The sequence below is a fragment of the Diospyros lotus genome, chromosome 11 (assembly GCF_014633365.1).
Source record: "Diospyros lotus cultivar Yz01 chromosome 11, ASM1463336v1, whole genome shotgun sequence".
Classification (NCBI taxonomy): Eukaryota; Viridiplantae; Streptophyta; class Magnoliopsida; order Ericales; family Ebenaceae; genus Diospyros; species Diospyros lotus.
Window position 1 is genome coordinate 29,784,733 of NC_068348.1, and position 19,539 is coordinate 29,804,271.

A 19,539-nucleotide genomic window follows, 5' to 3' on the forward strand; every position below is an offset into this window, starting at 1 on the left:
AGTGCTTAGAAACATATTCTATTCAAGAATTTTTCTTAACATGTGTATTATATAAGTGAATTGGAACATTAATTTTTTTTAGCACATATTCTTGCTTTAATTTTTTTTTTTTTTTGTAACTTCTATTTTATCTTAACATTACAGAAGACCTGGTCATGAGATAGTGAATTAGAACATCAAATCAGGATTAATTTTGAAAAAACTACTTCCGACTATATGATGGACATATTATTTCGTGTCCGTAAAAATTTGACTAAAAACTAGGTTGGATGTGTCCGTCTGTATTTGAAGCCCTAAAAGAGTATTGGAATTCTGCAGAATTCAAAGACAAGTCTGAAAAGGCAAAGAAAAATCGAGCTTCAGATGTTGGGGGTAGTATGCATACTTGTGGTTCCATTCCTATGTCGGAGCATAAGAAAAAACTGGTAATATTTGATATTTTTTATTATTTTTATTTTACTTAATTATTTTTTAAGAAACAACATTTTTTGCATGAACACATTTTTTTTCCTTTGCAGTCGAAACAATTTGGTCGCCCACCCACACAGGCTAAGTTGTTTCTCGCAACACATAGAAAGAGAGAGTTCGGGATTTGTTGATAAGAGGTTCGAGGATACTTATGTAAGTATATATTATTTGTGTCTTTTTATATTATTCTATTATGGTTAACTGACTTTTTGATAATAAAACATATTTCATATATCTATGATGCTTGCAGGTTGACTTCCAAACGCGACAACAAGAGGCATTATCACAAGCATCGGCATTTGGCCAACCAAAAAATAATGACTCTATCTAGCCTTCGCAGCCAGTTATTGATGAGAAATCAATATGGTTGGAGGTTGCAGGTGGAAAGAAAAAGGGTCGCGTCTATGAGATGGGGTCAGAAGCATATGTCATCCCTGGTTCCTACTACCTACCACCGCCGCCGCCGCCGCCACCGTCATCGAGCTCATTGGCAGAGTAAATTCAAGAAACTGTTAGGACAGCTATTGAACCCTTTCATGATCGTTTGTCAGCCCTTGAAGGTAGGTTGTCTCCCTTGCCTCCGTCTTCATCATCACTGCCCCCAGATCCTTCGGATTCTTAAAAAGATCCGTTATTTGTATAGATGATAGAATTTATTATGTATTTTTACTATTGTATGGATGATAGATTTTATGATGTATTTTTAATATTTATGAATAATGTGTATTACTCTATGGATTTATTGTATGGTATGGATGAATTTTTTTAGTTCATATATGTGTTTATCACGTTGAATTTTAAATTTTTTAAAAAGAAAATTAAATTATTATTTTTTAATTATATTTAAATTTGAGCCAGATGTAGAGACGAAAAAATCAATCACAAAATTCCTCTTAAAAATCGATAGAATGGAAAAATTCATCTCAAATGTGAGAGGGATTTTTTCGTCTGTCTAAATTCCAAATACATTCAGAGACGGAAGAATTCCTCTTAAATTTGAGACAAAAAAATCCATCTCACAACCCCTCTCAAAATTGAGACAGATTTCAAAACAAAAAAATTTGTCTCAAATTTGAGATAGAAAATCTGTCTCAAAATCTCTCTCAAATTTGAGACGGATTTCGAGACGAAAAAATTCATCTCAAATTTGAGACAAAAAAATCCATCTCTAAATCCGTGTCAAATTTGAGATGGAACATTCGTCTCAATACCCCTCTCAAATTTTAAATGGATTTCGAGAAAAAAAAATCTATCTCAAATTTTAGATAGAAAAAATCTGTCTCAAATTTGAGATGGAAATGGTAGTCTCAAAAATCCTTCTCAAATTTGAGACGAAAAAATCCGTCTCAAAATCCGTCTCAAATCAGTCTCAAATTCCATCTCAAATTTTGTGAGAAGCATTTTTGCGACGAACCAAAATCCGTCTCAAACCAAAAATCCATCTCAAAATTTGTCTCTAAACAACTGTTTTCTTGTAGTGTTTTATCATGTAGTCATGTCTTAATGTGAATATGTCATGTAAATTGCATTTACATGTATTGATAATGAAATGTGCATATGTTCACGATGATATTATTGATCATTCATCGCATAAGGGTTTGAAATTATGAACTGACACCGCTGCTCTACCAAGGGTGCATCCATACATCTCAGCCTAGTAAGGAGGTTGTAAAAATGGGGAGCAGTAGTTGGATGCGGTCGACTCAAACCGAATGATATGGAAATGACATTTTGTATTTTACATTCATGCACGAAATATATTTACGGTACCCTTACTTAGATGATTCATTATCTAACTTGGGCTTTGCCCCTGGAATATTCAAACGTTCCAGATGGAAATTGTAGCAGATACGAGAATGAATGAGACATGAAATGGCACTTAGCAAGGTGCATGATGAATTGAATGATAAATGAAATGTATGTAATGTAGCTCATGTATTTAAGTTCTGCTATTTTAAAATCTGAACGTTTTGAGGAACAATGATATTTAACCATTTGGTTAAGAATGATGTAAAACCCTATTTAGGGTTAATGTTAGTCAATAACTTATGTTATGTTTTAAGTCGTTGATGAATAGCCTTGTAATGGGAAATTAAGTTGAGAAATGATGATGTAAGACATAAAATTCGATTAGTGTTAAGATATCAAGTTCGATTCTTGCTTCCGCATTTGATGTTTATAATAATTCTTTTTCAAGAAAAATAATTAAAAATTCTGGGACGGATTCGTGGAATGATATGATTTAGAATTAGTTAGAAAGAAAAAAAAAAATTATTATCTCAAAATTATATCAAATTATAACACACCTAAAAAAGCGAGGCGTTACATTACATGTGAATAAGATAAAGATATTGCTTAGCCCACCAAGGGATAGGGTTGGAAGGTGGGTTTCATAAAGGTTTTTAAAGGAATGGCCAAACTTTACCCACAAAATCTATAAATGTTAATTGCTTCGTTACATTATTCTCATTATTTGCCTTGTTTATGTAACACATTATAAGTTAATTAAATGTAGTGTTAGGCTACGTTAGATCTCCATAGTTTTGATTTTTCTTGGTTGATATATAATGAAATAAGTAATGCTTAAACACATGCTTTGGTTAATGCCTAATTATCCTCGCGTTTGGTGTACTATGAGTGGACACTAGGATTCATGATTAAGGTTGGCTTTTAATTTCGACTCATAATTATTAAGCTTGACTAAGCTAGCTTTAACATGGAATAAGTTACCTGCTTCTACCCTCTAATTCATATTATAGTTTTAATTTGAGATAGATTAATTGGACATGCCCAAACTATGCAATTGCAAGCCTATATATATATATATATACTGGTTCAATTTCATGCATTTATTTAGATTAAAGGGAATTCAGATTGAAACAAAAGCTTAAAACCCACATACAAACTTGAAAGTAATTCAGAAACTTTAATTAATTAAATTATATGAAATTGATCAATTTTGGGTTTAATTTCTTTTCCTTTCGTGCCATTTTTAAACATTGTATTTGGGCCAATTAGCCCATATTGTCATATGTGCCAGTCAGCCCATAACATGGGCCCAGTCCATCTTGTCCCCTTTTTTTTTTAATTTCCAAATACTGATTCCTTTTAAAAGAAAAAGAAAATAAGTTCCAAATTCAAGAAAATGCCAATATTCAAGTTGTTTTCCAAAAACTTTATTATTTATGGCCTTTTTCATGACGGATAAAAGAGATATTTAAAAAACAAAAAACAAAAGCTAGGGCCAGTTTAGTCATTTTATAATTTTTTAACTTCAATTTTATAATTAAAGATACTTATTTTTGGAATTTTAATTTCTTAGTTCTTGAATTAATCCTCCAAATTATCCAAACTTTAAGTAGTTTTACGGGAATTGACAATTTTCAACTTAGGAATATAAACAAAAAACTTGCTTTGAATAAGGTATAAAATGCTATAAACAATCCAATATGAGTGTTAATTAATGATAATAAGGGTAATGTTAATGATTATTTAAAAGTTGGTGATTAAACACTAATAAATATATTCGGCTTCGACCTATCTCCTGGCCCATCTCCCAAATCTGCAATCCCTTTACTCCATAGCTCTAAGTAAATAGATATATTCGTCGTAAATCAAAAATCAGGTAATCTAGCTTCATAAATAAATATAGGCGATTACACAATTTCAAATAGAGACAAATTTGAATGCAGGATCTCAGGATATCCCAAATTTTCGGGTGCATGCGGTGAACCATTTATGTTATCCTAAAAAAAATTTTATTAATATATTAAAGGGGCGATTCATGTGTACACATGTAAAAAATAAAAAAATTTAAGTAAAAATTTATTGAATCATGTTTAACAGTTATAATTTATTTTATAATTTTTAAGATAAAATTTAAATAATATAATTCTTAGTATAATGGTTAAATTATTTGAAAAATTAATTATCATTTAGAAATCATGAGATCAAATTTTATTAATATAATTAAATATTTTAAAAAACATAAAAAATATTTTCAAAAAATACTTTATTAACATAATTTTATAATAATAACATTAAAACATAATAATTACTTATATAAATATAATGGAATATGAAGAAATTGACAAGTTCCTGTATTCTTTAAGTGCCATTAATTCTGGCCGCCAGGCTTCCCACCAGACTTCAATTAATAAAGATATCAAATATGGTTGAGATTGATGATTATTATTTAAGGGGTAATTTTAATTATTATTTTATTTTTAGATAAAATATATTTATTATATTTTATTTTTAATTATAAAATATTTTTATAAATTGATGTTAAATATATTGTATTTTATAATATTTATTCAATTAATGAGAGTAATTTGTAGTTGAAAATAAAAATAATAAATCTATATTATTTAAAAATAAAATACATTTATTATTTGTAAAGTAATACCGTTATTTATGTTTTGATTATTATGATTTAGGCTTCCATTGGCGTGGCTTAAAGTGTTTGATATAATAATATCAAAAGTAATTTATTACAGAATCTTTAATTTTTCGAGAGATAGGGATGAACTAGATTTTTGACTTGAATAGTTACCTAATTATAAATTAATAAGCAAAAATTTAACCTCTTTATTAATTAAAAAGTGTTACTTGACACTTAAAATAACATTTAGTGTGGCACTATTAATATATTATATTATATATTTTTAATACAAATTATACTAAAATACGTGTCACATCTATATTATTTATTCGGCCACTTGTGCATTTAGATATCATTCATTTTCATTTCTTTATGTCTCAACCTCTAATGTAGACGTTTATTAAAATAAATAACATAAGATTGTATCAAAATAACTTATTTATAAAGTTTAAGATAACTTATCTAAATAAAGGAGAGATAAATTTATCTCAAAAAGGTTAAGATAAGAAATCACACGACTTTTTTTTAAATAAATTTAATAAATACAATGAAAATACTTTTATCCGAGATATTTTTCTTATCTCACTTTTTTTTATATGTATCTTTGTTAACAAACACTACTTAAACAAAGTATTTTACCAAATTTATTTCTAAATTTTAATTCTCATTGTTAGTTTTCATGCATGCTTCTAAAAACTAACAAAAATAATAATAATTGATTAAGCTATACACTGAATATTTGGGATGACTGTCTTTACGCGGCCCTCGATGCTTATGCTCTTGATTACGTCAGGAGTAAAGCTATAGGTACGTCGTGGGCTACACCTACAGCTATCGAAATAATTTAAAATAAATTATTAAATTTCTTTTTTCATCTTTTCTTTTTGCAGGGCTCCACTCGCCCAAAACTTATCTCCCCAAATCCATTTTCTCCCTCTCCCCTGTTACTCGCCCAAAGCTTAAGTTTAGATCTATAAAATTTGGCCGTTAGATTTTAATAATTTTTGGGTATGTTGGTTGATAGGAATAAGGGTGTCGAGTGATTGCCTTTGATCACCGAAAACCATCAGCCATGGTGGCGACTGTCAGTGTTTTTTTCAATATTGACCGAAAATTAAAAATAAGATATATAAAAATCTGACTCATTTTTCTTTTGTATATGTTAACATCCTTGACTGTTTCTTTAATTATATTTTAATTAAAGGGATTAATTTTTTTATTTTTTATTATAAATTTGCTAATTACATATTTGAAACTATGACAGAAAATATATTTTATGTCATGAAGTTTGTAACGACTCGATTACGTAATTGAATTGGAGATCAATAATTAAAAGATAATCATGAAGCTTATCAAGACGCAATTACGCAATCAAATTGGAGATTAATGATTGAACAATAATTTAGTTGTGTATATTAAAAAATAGATATTTAATAAAATTGATAATGATATTATTATGAGGCGTTATTAAAATATGAAAATACGTCGATTGTATAATTTATTGATATATATTTTTAATATTATATTTTTTAAATTTTTTATATTATTTAATTTTAAACAGAGTTTAGAGTTTTAGGTTTAATTTTTGCCCACCCTGCCTAAAATTTCTGGCTCCGCCATTGCTTTTGCCCTTGCTTAAGGCAAAAATCGAATTTGCAATCAAGCAGATTGACACCGATATATTACTTATCCGACCACTCGACCTATGCCCTAAGACAAGTATACACAAAATACTTAACACATTATATGATAATCTCTTACTATATACTAAATACTTGACACATGATATGATAATCTCTTACTTGAGTGTGCAAATGTCAAATTATTGTGATATGGTTGGAGTTGATGATTGTTAGGTTTATGCAAAGTTGATTGTGTCTATCGGCTATCTTTGATCCCAAGCTTTTTCAAAACTTATTTGATCTGTAAGGGTGTCTTATGGGATAATTTTCGACGATCAAATCAATCTTGATACTAGAGATGTATCGAGATGAAGCAAAGTATGGTATATAATAAATGACACTAGACACGATGAATCGCTTCGTAAGTAAATCAATATATATGTATATATACAAGGTAAAATGTTAAGGTTAAATGATATTATGAATTTATATGACATCTGTCGTTGTTTAAGATATCATTTGTTAAAATGAACAAAATAATGTTACATCAAAATGAGGTTGGTATATTTTTCAAGGCTAAGATATGGAATAATCATGATAAAGTTAAAAAGCATTTCAATATTTTTATCAGACTAGTTATTAAATTTTTTAAAATGCATTGATAGGCATATGGGACATTTTTTCTTATTTGTAAGGTTTAAGATAAATTTATTTGAAGAATTTCAAATAAGAAGTCACATGACTTCTTTTCGAAAGGTTACCCGATAAATTTAAAAAATATAATAAAAAGTATTTTTATATTAAATATTTTTTAAATTTTATTTTTTCTACCCCATAACTAACGCTGCCCAAGTGTTAGTCCCATAATACCATATTAGTTTTTTCTTGTTAAACTCAACAAAACATAGTCTTTCGGGTAAACATTTAAAATTTAAAAAAGTCAAAACACAAAGCCAAAAACCCATCAATACTAAATTAACTACTAATTCAATAATGAATATATTTTGTGTTAAACCGACTATATGGACAACCACACTCCATGAAGGGCACCCCATGCTTATTAAGTGAAATTAAATAATAAAATCTTGCCACCTTGTATACATATAGAGAGAGAGGGAGAGAGAAAAAGGTGGGTTGTATTATACACTTTGTAAGAATAAATAAATAAAAATTTATTATGTGATGTTTCGTAGATTAATTATTATTTAAAAATTATGAGTTTAAATCGTATTATTTATAATTAATTTTATTCTTCAAAAAAAAAGATATGTAAAGGGTATTTTAAAAAAATATTTTTATTCATAAAAAAATATATACATAGTATTTTGAGAAACTATTTTATTGATAAAGTTTTGTAACACAAAAACGAATATTTACTTATATAATAGTACAGATATGGTAATCTAATATAAAATTAGTATCTTATAATATATTTGTGTAATATCTATTGCGTGATGTTTGATAGATTAATGGTTTATAACATGGGAAATTCAAGGAGTCCATGATCACTAATAATTTTTGGCTCAAAGTGTACTATCCTTTTTAAAATTCATGATCTATCTTAACTCGGTCTAAACATACTAAAAAATTCTCTGTGCATCAAAATTCAAGGCCTAACCCCTATGAGAGATTTAGACGATTGTACAATTCCACACAAAGATAAAATTAACTCACAATTTTATAGTATCCCAAATTCTTGAACACATGCGATGAATTGTCGACGCTATCAATAGATGGTAAGTGTTCATAAACAATATTGAGCTTAAGGTATCATATATAAACTATTAATGGCATCAAACATAAAGAGATACATATATATATCTACATATATAAGGTAATATTATAATAATAGTTAAAGTATAATAAGTGTTTTTTTCTTAAATAAAATATAGTTATTCTATCTTATTTATAGTATTTAAATAATTTAATTAGTTGATGAGAAATACATCCTATTTTGAACATTTAATTAACTAATAAGACTATTTAAATATTAAATATATATATATTGATTAAACCTTAAAAATATTATGTTATCACATATATATATATATAATAGATATAATATGTGGAGGTGTAAGTCATAGCGGACAGGTGACCTCTCAACCCCCAACAATATAAAAGGAAGATCTCACTATAAAACCCTAATAAATTCCCGGTGGTTGTTTGTTTCAAGTTCGGACAAAAACTCATTGCCTTCAGGAACGTATATATGTTTGCCCATGCATTTTCCCTCGTTATGCAATCCCCTCTCTCTCTCTCTCTCTCTCTCTCTCTCTCTCTCTCTATATATATATATATATTATGACAAGCATTAATTATGTTATATTATGCTGCATGCAGATTCTAGATGCGACGGTTAATTATTTTTTTTATAATAATTTAGACGATTAATGCGCCACAAATTATGTGACTTAGACGATTTATAATTGATTTAAATAGATATTAAATATTAAAAATTTATTATTTCTAACAGGGAAGTTTGGCTGGCTTCTTCCAAGATACAAGATCACGTATGTATGTATGTACATGGCAATTCATTTAATCGGATTATCGTAATTATATTTCAATCTTTTCTAATTGCAAACTCTCTCACTAATACGGTATAGTAAGTTAATTATGTATTATGATAATATTTATTAATTAAAATATAAACTAAAAAATATAAAATATAAAATATTTGTTAAATTTATCTAACGATTCTTGAAAAAAATTTATTTTTAAGATATGTTTATCTCTTTCTCCCTCCAAATAAACATATATTGAAACTTACAAATAAGAAAAAATAACATATATATCTCCTAATATGTTTTATAAAATTTAATAAAATTTTTAAATATTTTTAAATATTATGTTGATCATTTCATATCTTAATTTAAAAAATATTTTAATTTTATTTTAATATAAATTTATTTTTGACTCATTTTAACAAATGTTTCCTATTAAAATAAATCTTGAATATGTACATAACAGCGAATTAATTCAGATAATATTTTTTTTAAATTTATTCCTAATATAAATTATTATGAGTAACATGAAAATGTGAGGTTACAGTTGCCGGAGGAAACATGGATAGACCCACGAAGCGCCACTTGGAGTGATGACATATGGCATTCAAAGTTAGATGGGACGGGGCAGTTGAAAGCAATAAATATTGAAACCAAGCAGCAGGACAATACGGCTGGCTGGGATGTATGTGTTGAAGTAGTAGTAGCCGCGGCATTCCATTCTCCCACAAAATTGGCTTATAAATGCACTTAGCTACTAACCCACTTCTCCTCCTACTTCCATGTATCAACATTGTTATACATAATAACTGCCTTCCACTACTTGGGAAACGCATCTCTCTCTCTCTCTCTCCCCGCCAATATCATAGCGTAGTACTGTTGCAAGTTCTGCTTCTCCAATGGAGTTTCATCCCTTGCCGATCTTCGCTCTATTTCTCTCTGTGAGTAGAAAACTAAAACTTTCAATCTCTCCTGAAAACAAAGCAAACTCTCTCTCTCTCTCAATTTATATATATATATATATATATATTTAAATGCTTGAACATGCAGCTGGCTGCGGTGGCAAGCCACGCGGCTCTATCGCCAGAGGGATACTGGAAATCAGTGTTGCCAAACACACCCATGCCTACGGCCGTGAAGGACCTTCTTCACCCCGACGGTTACCTGTTTCCTCCTCTCTATTTTTCCTATTTTTCGTGCTTTTCTTATTTTTCGGTTATAGAAAAGAAACGAGATTTTGAAAATTTGAAGTGAAAAAGAAGTAAAAAGTAAATTTATAGGCTAAATATGTGCTTCCAGATTTTCGCTCCAGCAAAGCAACCAACGTCGGCGTCGGTAAAGGAGGCGTTGTAGTTGGTACCGGAAGCAAGGGAAAGCCAGTATACGTTGGCGTAACGCCAGGACCGGCACCTTTCCTATACAAGTATGCTGCTACTCAAGATCAACTCCATGACAACCCCACTGTGGCTCTGTTCTTCTTGGAGAAGGACATGAAACCGGGACGAAAGATGGCTTTGCACTTTGTCAAGAGTACCCCCACCGGAGCTACCTTCTTACCTCGCCAGGTTGCAGAGAAGATTCCCTTTTCGTCCGACAAGTTGCCGGAGATTCTGAACCACTTCTCCGTGAAACCCGACTCAGCTGAGGCCGAGGCGATGAAGAAGACGATCACAGAGTGTGAAGAGCCCGGCATCAGAGGAGAAGAGAAATACTGCGCAACTTCTCTGGAGTCTATGGTTGATTTCAGCACTTCCAAGCTCGGGAAAAATGTCAAAGCAATCTCCACGGAGGTAGAGAAGGAGGAGACTCCATTGCAGAAGTACAGCATTGTGAGTGTGAAGAAGATGGGAAGCGACAAAGCCGTGGTGTGCCATAAGCAGAGCTATGCGTATTCGGTGTTCTACTGCCATAAGACGAGCACCACCAGAGCGTACATGGTTTCCATGGCAGGTGCTGATCGCACGAGGGTGAAGGCGACTGCAATTTGTCACACTGATACGTCGGCATGGAACCCGAAGCACCTGGCCTTCCAAGTGCTCGAGGTTGAGAGAGGAACAGTTCCCATCTGCCATTTCCTTCCCCAGGATCATGTCGTGTGGGTTTCAAACTAGGTTTCCTGCAAAAACGAATCCGCAACTCATTAGATCCATCAGTTTGTGTTGTGCAGTTTGGTTTGTATGATACGAAACTCTACGGGTATGGTAATTATATAAGCATATGTACTTCGATTGCCACCACATAAGAGTCATGAGGCTTGAGTTGGAGGTGGCTGATGCTTTGATGTTATCTAGCAATAAATGTTTTCTTCCCTATATTTAGCACAACTTCAACTATCCTTCAATTGCATGAAGTGTTTTTTGCAGAAAAAATGTGATTGGTATTAAGTTAGGGACCTAAGAGGAAAATAAGCCAAATATTTAGGGATGACCATTCTGCTAGCACTTGCAAATAATAATCCATATTCCTTTGGCCTCCAAAATACAGTTGATCATAGGCAAATGAAGAAGCGTTCAATGCTAGTAATTGAAGAAACTATGAAAATATTAACAACCAAACATAGAAAATATTAACAACTAACCTTTCATTATAAGAAAATTGGGTAATTTCTATTGTGATTCAAACTAAATGCATATTTGTTAGCTGGATACATTTACAAATTAAATGCATAATTATTTTTTTTTTAAATAAGAATTTTATTAAAAACAACCAAAAAAAGGTCTACAATTTTAAGGTAGGATATACACCAGTTTCACAACAAAAGGTTACATTAAAAGATCTAAACAACTAATAAAAATGTACAATTCTCCTAATATTAAAAGAAAAAAAATACAGAACTGTTAAGAAAAATCTTTATCAACATCACCATTTGAAAATATTCAGATAAAATAACTTCTTTAATGATCATGTTGGGTTTAGTCATCCAAGGAGTTTTGTGCTATTAACCCTAGGATACTGACTAAAATAATCACTTATAGTGTATGAGTATCCTCATAACTCAAGTCATTATTTTACATAAGTTTTGACATTTGTAATGTTAACCCCTAGTTATTAAGCAGCTCAAATCAAAGGAATAGACAATGAACACTAGAAAGAACCATCAATTCATAAGTTTCTCTAAAGATTATATTGGATTAAGTTTAGTAGTTGGCATAATTATTAGTGATGCAGTTTAGTTTCTTTTTTGTTTTTTTCTAAAAAAAAAGGGGTAAATTGGATACTAAAAAGCATCTTTGTGTGCAAATCAGATAGGCTCGTTCCTTAATTACCTTGCCTATGAGCTTAGATTCAATAGGCCTCTGGTCACTTATGAAAGCACTAACGAGTCTATTTGCCCTTAATGTAACCAAGCTAAACACCACAATGCCACTCAATAATCTCAATTTTTTCACAAACGACTATGCATGACAAAGTCGGCATCAAAGTAACCGCCCAATTGACAATACTGCTTTGGGAAAAGGTCACAACCTTTTTTTTTTTTTTGTTTTGTGACTAAAAGGGTAAAAATAACAAATTTGAACATTCACCAGAGCCATTACTCCAAGTATTATTTAAGAAACCGATCAACATTATTTTATGTTAGGTTTTATTGATAGTATTAAAGCCTTTCAGGGCCAACTCAAGACATAGGCCACTAAGGCCTATGTCTAGGGCCCCCCAAAAGCTGGGGCCTTAAAAAATTATACTTTTTAAATATTAAATAATTTTTATCATTTTTTAAAAGGTCCCAAACTTATTATTGCCTAGGGCCAAATGACCCTTAGACTGACCTGAACCCTTTTACTCTTAAATTCTATTTTAGTATTGACTAGTCCAAACATCAACTGATAAAATGAGTCGTTAGCGACAAAATCAAATATGTGACTTCCTAAAAAAATAGACAGTAAACTATTACCCTTTTGACATAAATGATTTGTCACTCTAAATTAACAATAATATAATGAGTGGAAGATACTTAATTACCTAATTAATTAAAGATTGGGGATACTTCCACAGGGTATTAAGAAAACACTTAAAAAATAGAGGCTTTAGTAAGTTGGATTACATGTGAAAGATATAAAGATAGTGCTTAGCCCACCAAGGAATAGGGTTGGAAGCTGGGTTTCATAAAGGTTTAAAGGAATGGCCAAACTTTCCCTACAAAATCTATATATGTTAATTGCTTCATTACATTATTATTCTCATTATTTGCCTTGTTTATGTAACACATTATAAGTTAATTAAATGTAGTGTTAGGCTACGTTAGATCTCCATAGTTTAGATTTTTCTTAGTTGATATATAATGAAATAATTAATGCTTAAACACATGCTTTGTTAATGCCAAATTATCCTGGCGTTTGGTGTACTATGAGTGGACACTAGGATTCATAATTAAGGTTGACTTTTTATTTCGACTCATAATTATTCAGCTTGACTAAGCTAGCTTTAACATGGAATAAGGAATAAGTTACCAGCTTCTACTCTCTAATTCATATTATAGTTTTAGGCTCGTTTGGCCAAACGGTTTGATTACTTATAAGTTGGTATAGTAATTTTAAGCTATCTAACTTATTTATTATAAGTGTTTGACTTTAACAAACAGTGTTTAAGTTATATAACTTAAACGCTTATACACCAACTTTTTAGAAAAGCTATCACCCATCGATTTTTGAAAAAAACTGTTACTAAATAAGTTGGGTTAACCAAATAAATGACTACTTTACCCTCAATCTTTTGAAGAATTTCTAGCCATTGTCCTTCTTCTTCAACCCTCTACCTCCCGCCCCACACTGTCGCCACCAGCTTTGTCGGCCATCGTCGTCGCCCTCACCATTGCCCCTAGCTTTTTCGGTCATCGTTATCTCCCCCACCGTTTGCCAACCCTCCAGCTTTTTCGGCCATTGCCTGTCACCCTCATCATCCGCCATCTTTCTACCTCATCGTGCTCGTCTCTTCTGTTGCCCTCATAGTTCGTCATTTTCCCACCCCATCACCCCCATCTTGTAATACCCCAGAATTTAATGTAAAACTTGGATGTTGCAATAAAGTGTTTCAAATGGAAGTTTAGAACTAAAGTATAAACAGAAACAATTTTAGGGCATTAAACCGGACCTAAGTGCAAATATCACAACTTGTAAAAGGGTTAGCTTATTTCCAACTAAAGGGAATGAATGCAATAATGATTCCTTATCCTAGAAGGCATGAGTTGGAGAGATAGGATTGGATTTGAGAATTTTTTCCTAAAGTTTTAAAGTCTTATGATTGTAATGATTGATTTTACCCTAAAAGTCTAAGATAACATAACTTGGAAGACTAGGATTGGCTAGGATTGGCTTGCAAAGGAAGAAGATAATAGAGCTTATCTTAAAGGTCACGTGGGGGTGTATTTGGAGGCTTAGGATTGGAAGGCATGGAGGCTTGCAATGGAAGATAGAATCAAAAGAGGAAAATTTCAAAGTTTGTAATGATTGCTAGGGTAGAAAAAATGGTTAACTTAAGAGTTAAGAGAAATATTGAAGATTTGGGATTTGAAAGGCTATATAAAAGGGAGGAGGAGAGGCCACATGAAGCTAAAGTGTAAGAAAGAAAACAAGTGCAAGAAATCAAAGAAAAAGCAAAGAAGGGAAGATAGAGACACTTGGTCGGAAAGCCACAAAAATAGAAAGGAAATCGAAAAGATAAGCTAATTTTCTTTCTATAGGGTCGTAGAGCACTGAAAGAGGAGTCCATAGGTTCAAACGAAAGGTGAATCAGGGTTAAAATGAATGAGATATAGCCGTTTTAATTTTTAGGATAAAATCCGTAAGAAGGAAGGAGACGGCGCGTGCATCACACACGCCAGCCGTAGCTACGCGTGGCCACCCTTCTGGTGGCGCGTGAAGGCGCGTGGCAGGGTCTTTTCCTCTATAATTTTGTGGTTTTGCTCCTTAAATCATTCTCTATGATTATATGTAAAAATATCTTGAATTGGTGACTCAAACTGTATGAAACTGCAGCTAAACCGGGCTAAATTCCCTATAAACGGTGAATCGTCAAGACCAACAGCTAGTGTGAGTGGTTTCTTGCATTATTTGTGTTTCATATTGATCATTTCTTGAATCATTTGTGTTGAATGTGGACCTACTCACTTGCTCTCTTTATTTAGCATGTTACTTTACTTATTTTATTACTTTATGGCATGTGGTTGTTTGTAGCAAGCTAGTGGCTGCCATGAGTGGCTCTTAGAGTCATATATGCGTGTTTGAGGTGAGCATGGCGTGTGCTGGGGTAATTGCAACTCCCTGACATGGCTTCCACAAAGGGGGTTTCACTTTGCATACTTGCATTTCATACATGATATATTTCTTTCTTAAAACCATCTCACTTAGATTCATGTGATCTAACTTGGGTTGATGCCCTTGGAACGTTCTATGTGACTGCACTCTCACCCTGCAATTAAAACATAATAAGAACAAATCATAATAAAACTTTTATATTTTTTTTATTTTAGTGAGAGGTTTATACTCGCCAGTGTACGAGTGCAGTTGTAGTCCAAATTTAAATTTATATTTTCTGGATGAATCCAGGTCGTCCACTGAGAGATTTATTTATGGCAAAAGAAAAAAAATGTCACACACACGCACACGCATTTGGACAAATTGGCAACAAGATTTTTTTTATGAGTTTTTTTTAGACAACAGATACTAGAAAATAAAGTAAGGCAGAAATTGAAATAAACATTAAACGTAAAAATATGAATTTGGATAGTGCTTGAGTTAAGACAATTTCAGTACCAACCCGTTGATTCCCAAATTTTAGCATAAAAAATTAGCAACATTAATTTAATTTCAGATATGAGGGTTTGTTATTAAATGCAATTAGAGATGATGATAGTTCTAGGTTAAGCAATCCCCATACATGATATGCGAGATTCTAATTTAAGCAACCACCATAAATCCAATTGCAATTAATACACAAAACAACTAAATTAATCATCTGGGTTTAGGTATGATAGCGTTTCCAGTTCTAGTAACTCTCATACATGGCATGAAAGCTCTAAGTTAGGCTTACGCTCCAATCCAAACCTAGTGATTTTTTAATAATTAATACACACTCATACTGAAATTTAAATTAATGTTACTTATTTAAAGTGCAGCTTTCTTTGGGAATCATTGGCGTTGGACACTGTCCTTGCCTTAACCCAAGATTAGATTTAACTACTCATTTTTATTTGAAAGTTAATTGACATAAATTTAAATAACAGAATTTAAATGACAAGAAATTTAAAGGCATAAACTAACCGGCCATTTAGGCGGTGAATAATTAAATGACAAGAATTAAAATTGCAGAAATTTAAAAGCACAAATTAACCGGCCATTTAGGCGGTGAATAATAAAGTAATAATAAATGACATAAGAATTTAAAAGAAGAAAGAAAAAAAGTAAGATTATAAGAGAAAGTACTAAAGAAAATGAGAAATAACAAGAACAATTCTCAAAGAGAGAATTATAAGGAAACAACTAAACTTTTATTAAAAAATAATAATCACACTTACAAATGCAATCAAGTGAGTTATTTATAGGCCACAAGATGCAATACAAACCACACAATTTCAATTATTCAATTAGACATAATTATATCTAATGGGCACTCACACACTTAAAGTTAAATGGATTTTAGCTATAATACACACCTAATATTAAATCAATTTTAGCTAAAATACATACCTAATAAAGCACTCATAAAGTTAAATGGATTTTAGCTATAATATCCACCTAATAGTTAAATGGATTTTAGCTAAAAAACACACCTAATAAAGCTCTCACATAAAAAATAAAAATAGATTTCTATAAATTGATTTTTTAATCTTCATTAGGATTAAAAATAATCCTTGGCTTTCTCCAAATAATATCTTCCATGGGTTGCTCAAATTGGGCCTTAATTCTTCATGGGCTTGAATTCTTCATGGACTTTAATTTTTCATGGGCTTGATTTCTTCATGGGTTTGATTTCTTCATGGACTTGAATTCTTCATGGACTTGATTTCTTCATGGATTTGAATTCTTCATGGACTTTAATTTTTCATGGGCTTGAATTCTTCATGCCTAAAAAAAAATAATTTAATATTATTAATAAATTATATATTATATATATGTATTACACATGGCACATATATATATTAGATTATATTATATATATATATATATATTACATGCATGCATATAATGATGTATATGTATTATATATAATTTTATATATTATTATTATTATTATTATTAAATTTTACTTTAAAATTTCATTTCATTCATTTTTCAATTTAAACTTGCATATAACCATAAAATATATATTAATATCTAATTTAAACTATTTTTAAGATCAAAAGAAGGGTATAATTATAACAAAATTTTTATAAAATTAACCACTAATCATACCCCCCAACTTAAACATTGCTAGTCCCTTAGCAATCAGATTATACACCTGCCAAACTTTATTCACAATAACTGTATGAATGTAAAAATTTCAAATTCGAAACCAAAATGCATAAAATCGAATAAGTAATTTAGCATTCTAAATCAGATTTTTGGTTAAAGGTCATACAATCTCAGGAATGGAAATTAGGATAACCAACACACAGACTTACTCTCTCGAAGTTTTGACTTCAAATCTTACTATGGATTTTCTCTCCAATAAAAAGGATTCCTCAGGTGTACACACAAGGGAGTGCACCGTTATAAGAGTAAATGCAGAACAAGTTCAAAACTCGGTGCCATCCCAAATACAAGGAACGTATTTTCATGAAAGAACAAGGAAATTGACATAGCTTCATGATTGGAATAATGCTCTAGATGAGTAACTTCTGAATTTAAACATGATTCCCTACTCCAAACTCGAATTCTGAGATCACATGATTTATAGCATCAACAGGGACCAGACTGGGTTGTAATGGGGCTATAAGGTTAATACGGGTTGTCAAAGAAAATGTAGAGTGTGCAAAGGGTGTGTCGGGATTTTTTTTTTTTTTTTCAGCATTTATTTTGAAACAGTTATGCTGAATAGCTAAGAGAATTTGCCCCCCTTTTTTTTTCTTTTTCTTCTTATTTTTTTCTCTTTTTTTTTTCTTTTTTTTTATTTTTCTCTTTAAATATGAAAATAGAAAGACAGATTAATTCCCAAAATCACACCAGGTTGGATAAAATTCATATGGTTATGGGTTAACCGAGAGTAACGAAAGAAATTGTACTACAAATGGCTCAAATGGGATAGCAAGGAAGGTTAATTTAAAGAAAGAAAAAGGTTTAATAGGCTCAAACTGAAAGAAATTGATCCCCCTATCATGCTTCTCAGTCATCTAAGTCGAAGTTTGAAACCAGTCAAATTCATCCGCTATCATACTAGACATTCAAAGCGAATTGATATTTTGAAGCCATTGAAAAGATAAGATAAACAAGAGAGCATATTTAGAGTAAGTGTTATTTCACTCAGAATTAATGGTTATTAGGTTCAAACACTTACTTGGGTAATAGTCTCCACTTCTGTTGAGGGATTATACAATGTACTAATCAGCTAATTACTGTTACCTTTGACTTTATGACCGATAACCAATTTTTAAATTTTGAATCCCCGATGAATGCAAATTACTTATTCTAATGCACATATGACTGCACTCTCACCCTGCATTTAAAACACAAAACAAAACACAATAAAAATTTTATATATTTTTTTTTATTTATTTAGGCGAGAGGTTTATACTCGTCAGTGTACGAGTGCAGTTGTAGTCCAAATTTAAATTTATACTTTCTGGATAAGTCCAGGTCGTCCACTGAGAGATTTATTTATGGCAAAAGAAAAAGAATGTCACACACACACACACGCATTTAGAGGATGGATAACATTATTTTTTTTATGATTTTTTTTTAGATAACAAATACTAGAAAATAAAACAAGACAGAAGTTGAAATAAATACTGAACGTGAGAATATGAAATTGGATAGTACTTGAGTTAAGACAATTTCAGTGCCAACCCGTTGATTCCCAAATTTAAGCATAAAAGATTAGCAACATTAATTTAATTTCAGATATGAGGGTTTGTTATTAAATGCAATTAAAGATAATGATAGCTCTAGTTTAAGCAATCCCCATACATGATATGCGGGATTCTAAGTTAAGAAACTACCATAAATTCAATTACAATTAATACACAAAACAACTAAATTAATCATCCGGGTTTGGGTATGATAGCGTTTCCAGTTCTAGTAACTCTCATGCATGACATGAAAGCTCTAAGTTAGGCTTACGCTCCAATCCAAACCTAGTGATTTTTCAATAATCAAAACACACTCATATTGAAGTTTAAACTAATGTTACTCATTTAAAGCGTAACTTTATTTGGGAATCATTGGCGTTGGACACTGTCCTTGCCTTAACCCAAGATTAGATTTAGCTACTCATCTCCATTAAATTAATTGACAGGAATTTAAATGACATAATTTAAATAACAGAATTTAAATGACAGGAATTAAAATAGAAGAAACTAACCGGCCATTTAGGCGGTAGATAATTAAAATACAAGAATTAAAATTGCAAGAATTTAAAGGCAGAAACTAAC

The 19,539-nt window shown here is 31.0% G+C and overlaps 1 protein-coding gene across 4 annotated transcripts in view; it reads left to right on the forward strand.

The window, feature by feature from the left end:
• Positions 1-19,539, forward strand: part of LOC127812872 (BURP domain-containing protein 3) — a 51,894-nt gene that overhangs the window by 17,225 nt on the left and 15,130 nt on the right. The window contains exons 1-3 of one of the 4 annotated variants that reach the window (XM_052353398.1): positions 9,711-9,919; positions 10,029-10,137; positions 10,278-11,011. The exons of 1 other annotated variant lie outside the window; for it this stretch is intronic. In XM_052353398.1, coding sequence (XP_052209358.1) covers positions 9,878-9,919; positions 10,029-10,137; positions 10,278-11,011 — 885 coding nt within the window. In that variant the 5' untranslated portion in view covers positions 9,711-9,877. 2 more of the 4 variants (XR_008025999.1, XM_052353399.1) reach the window with 2 other exon arrangements.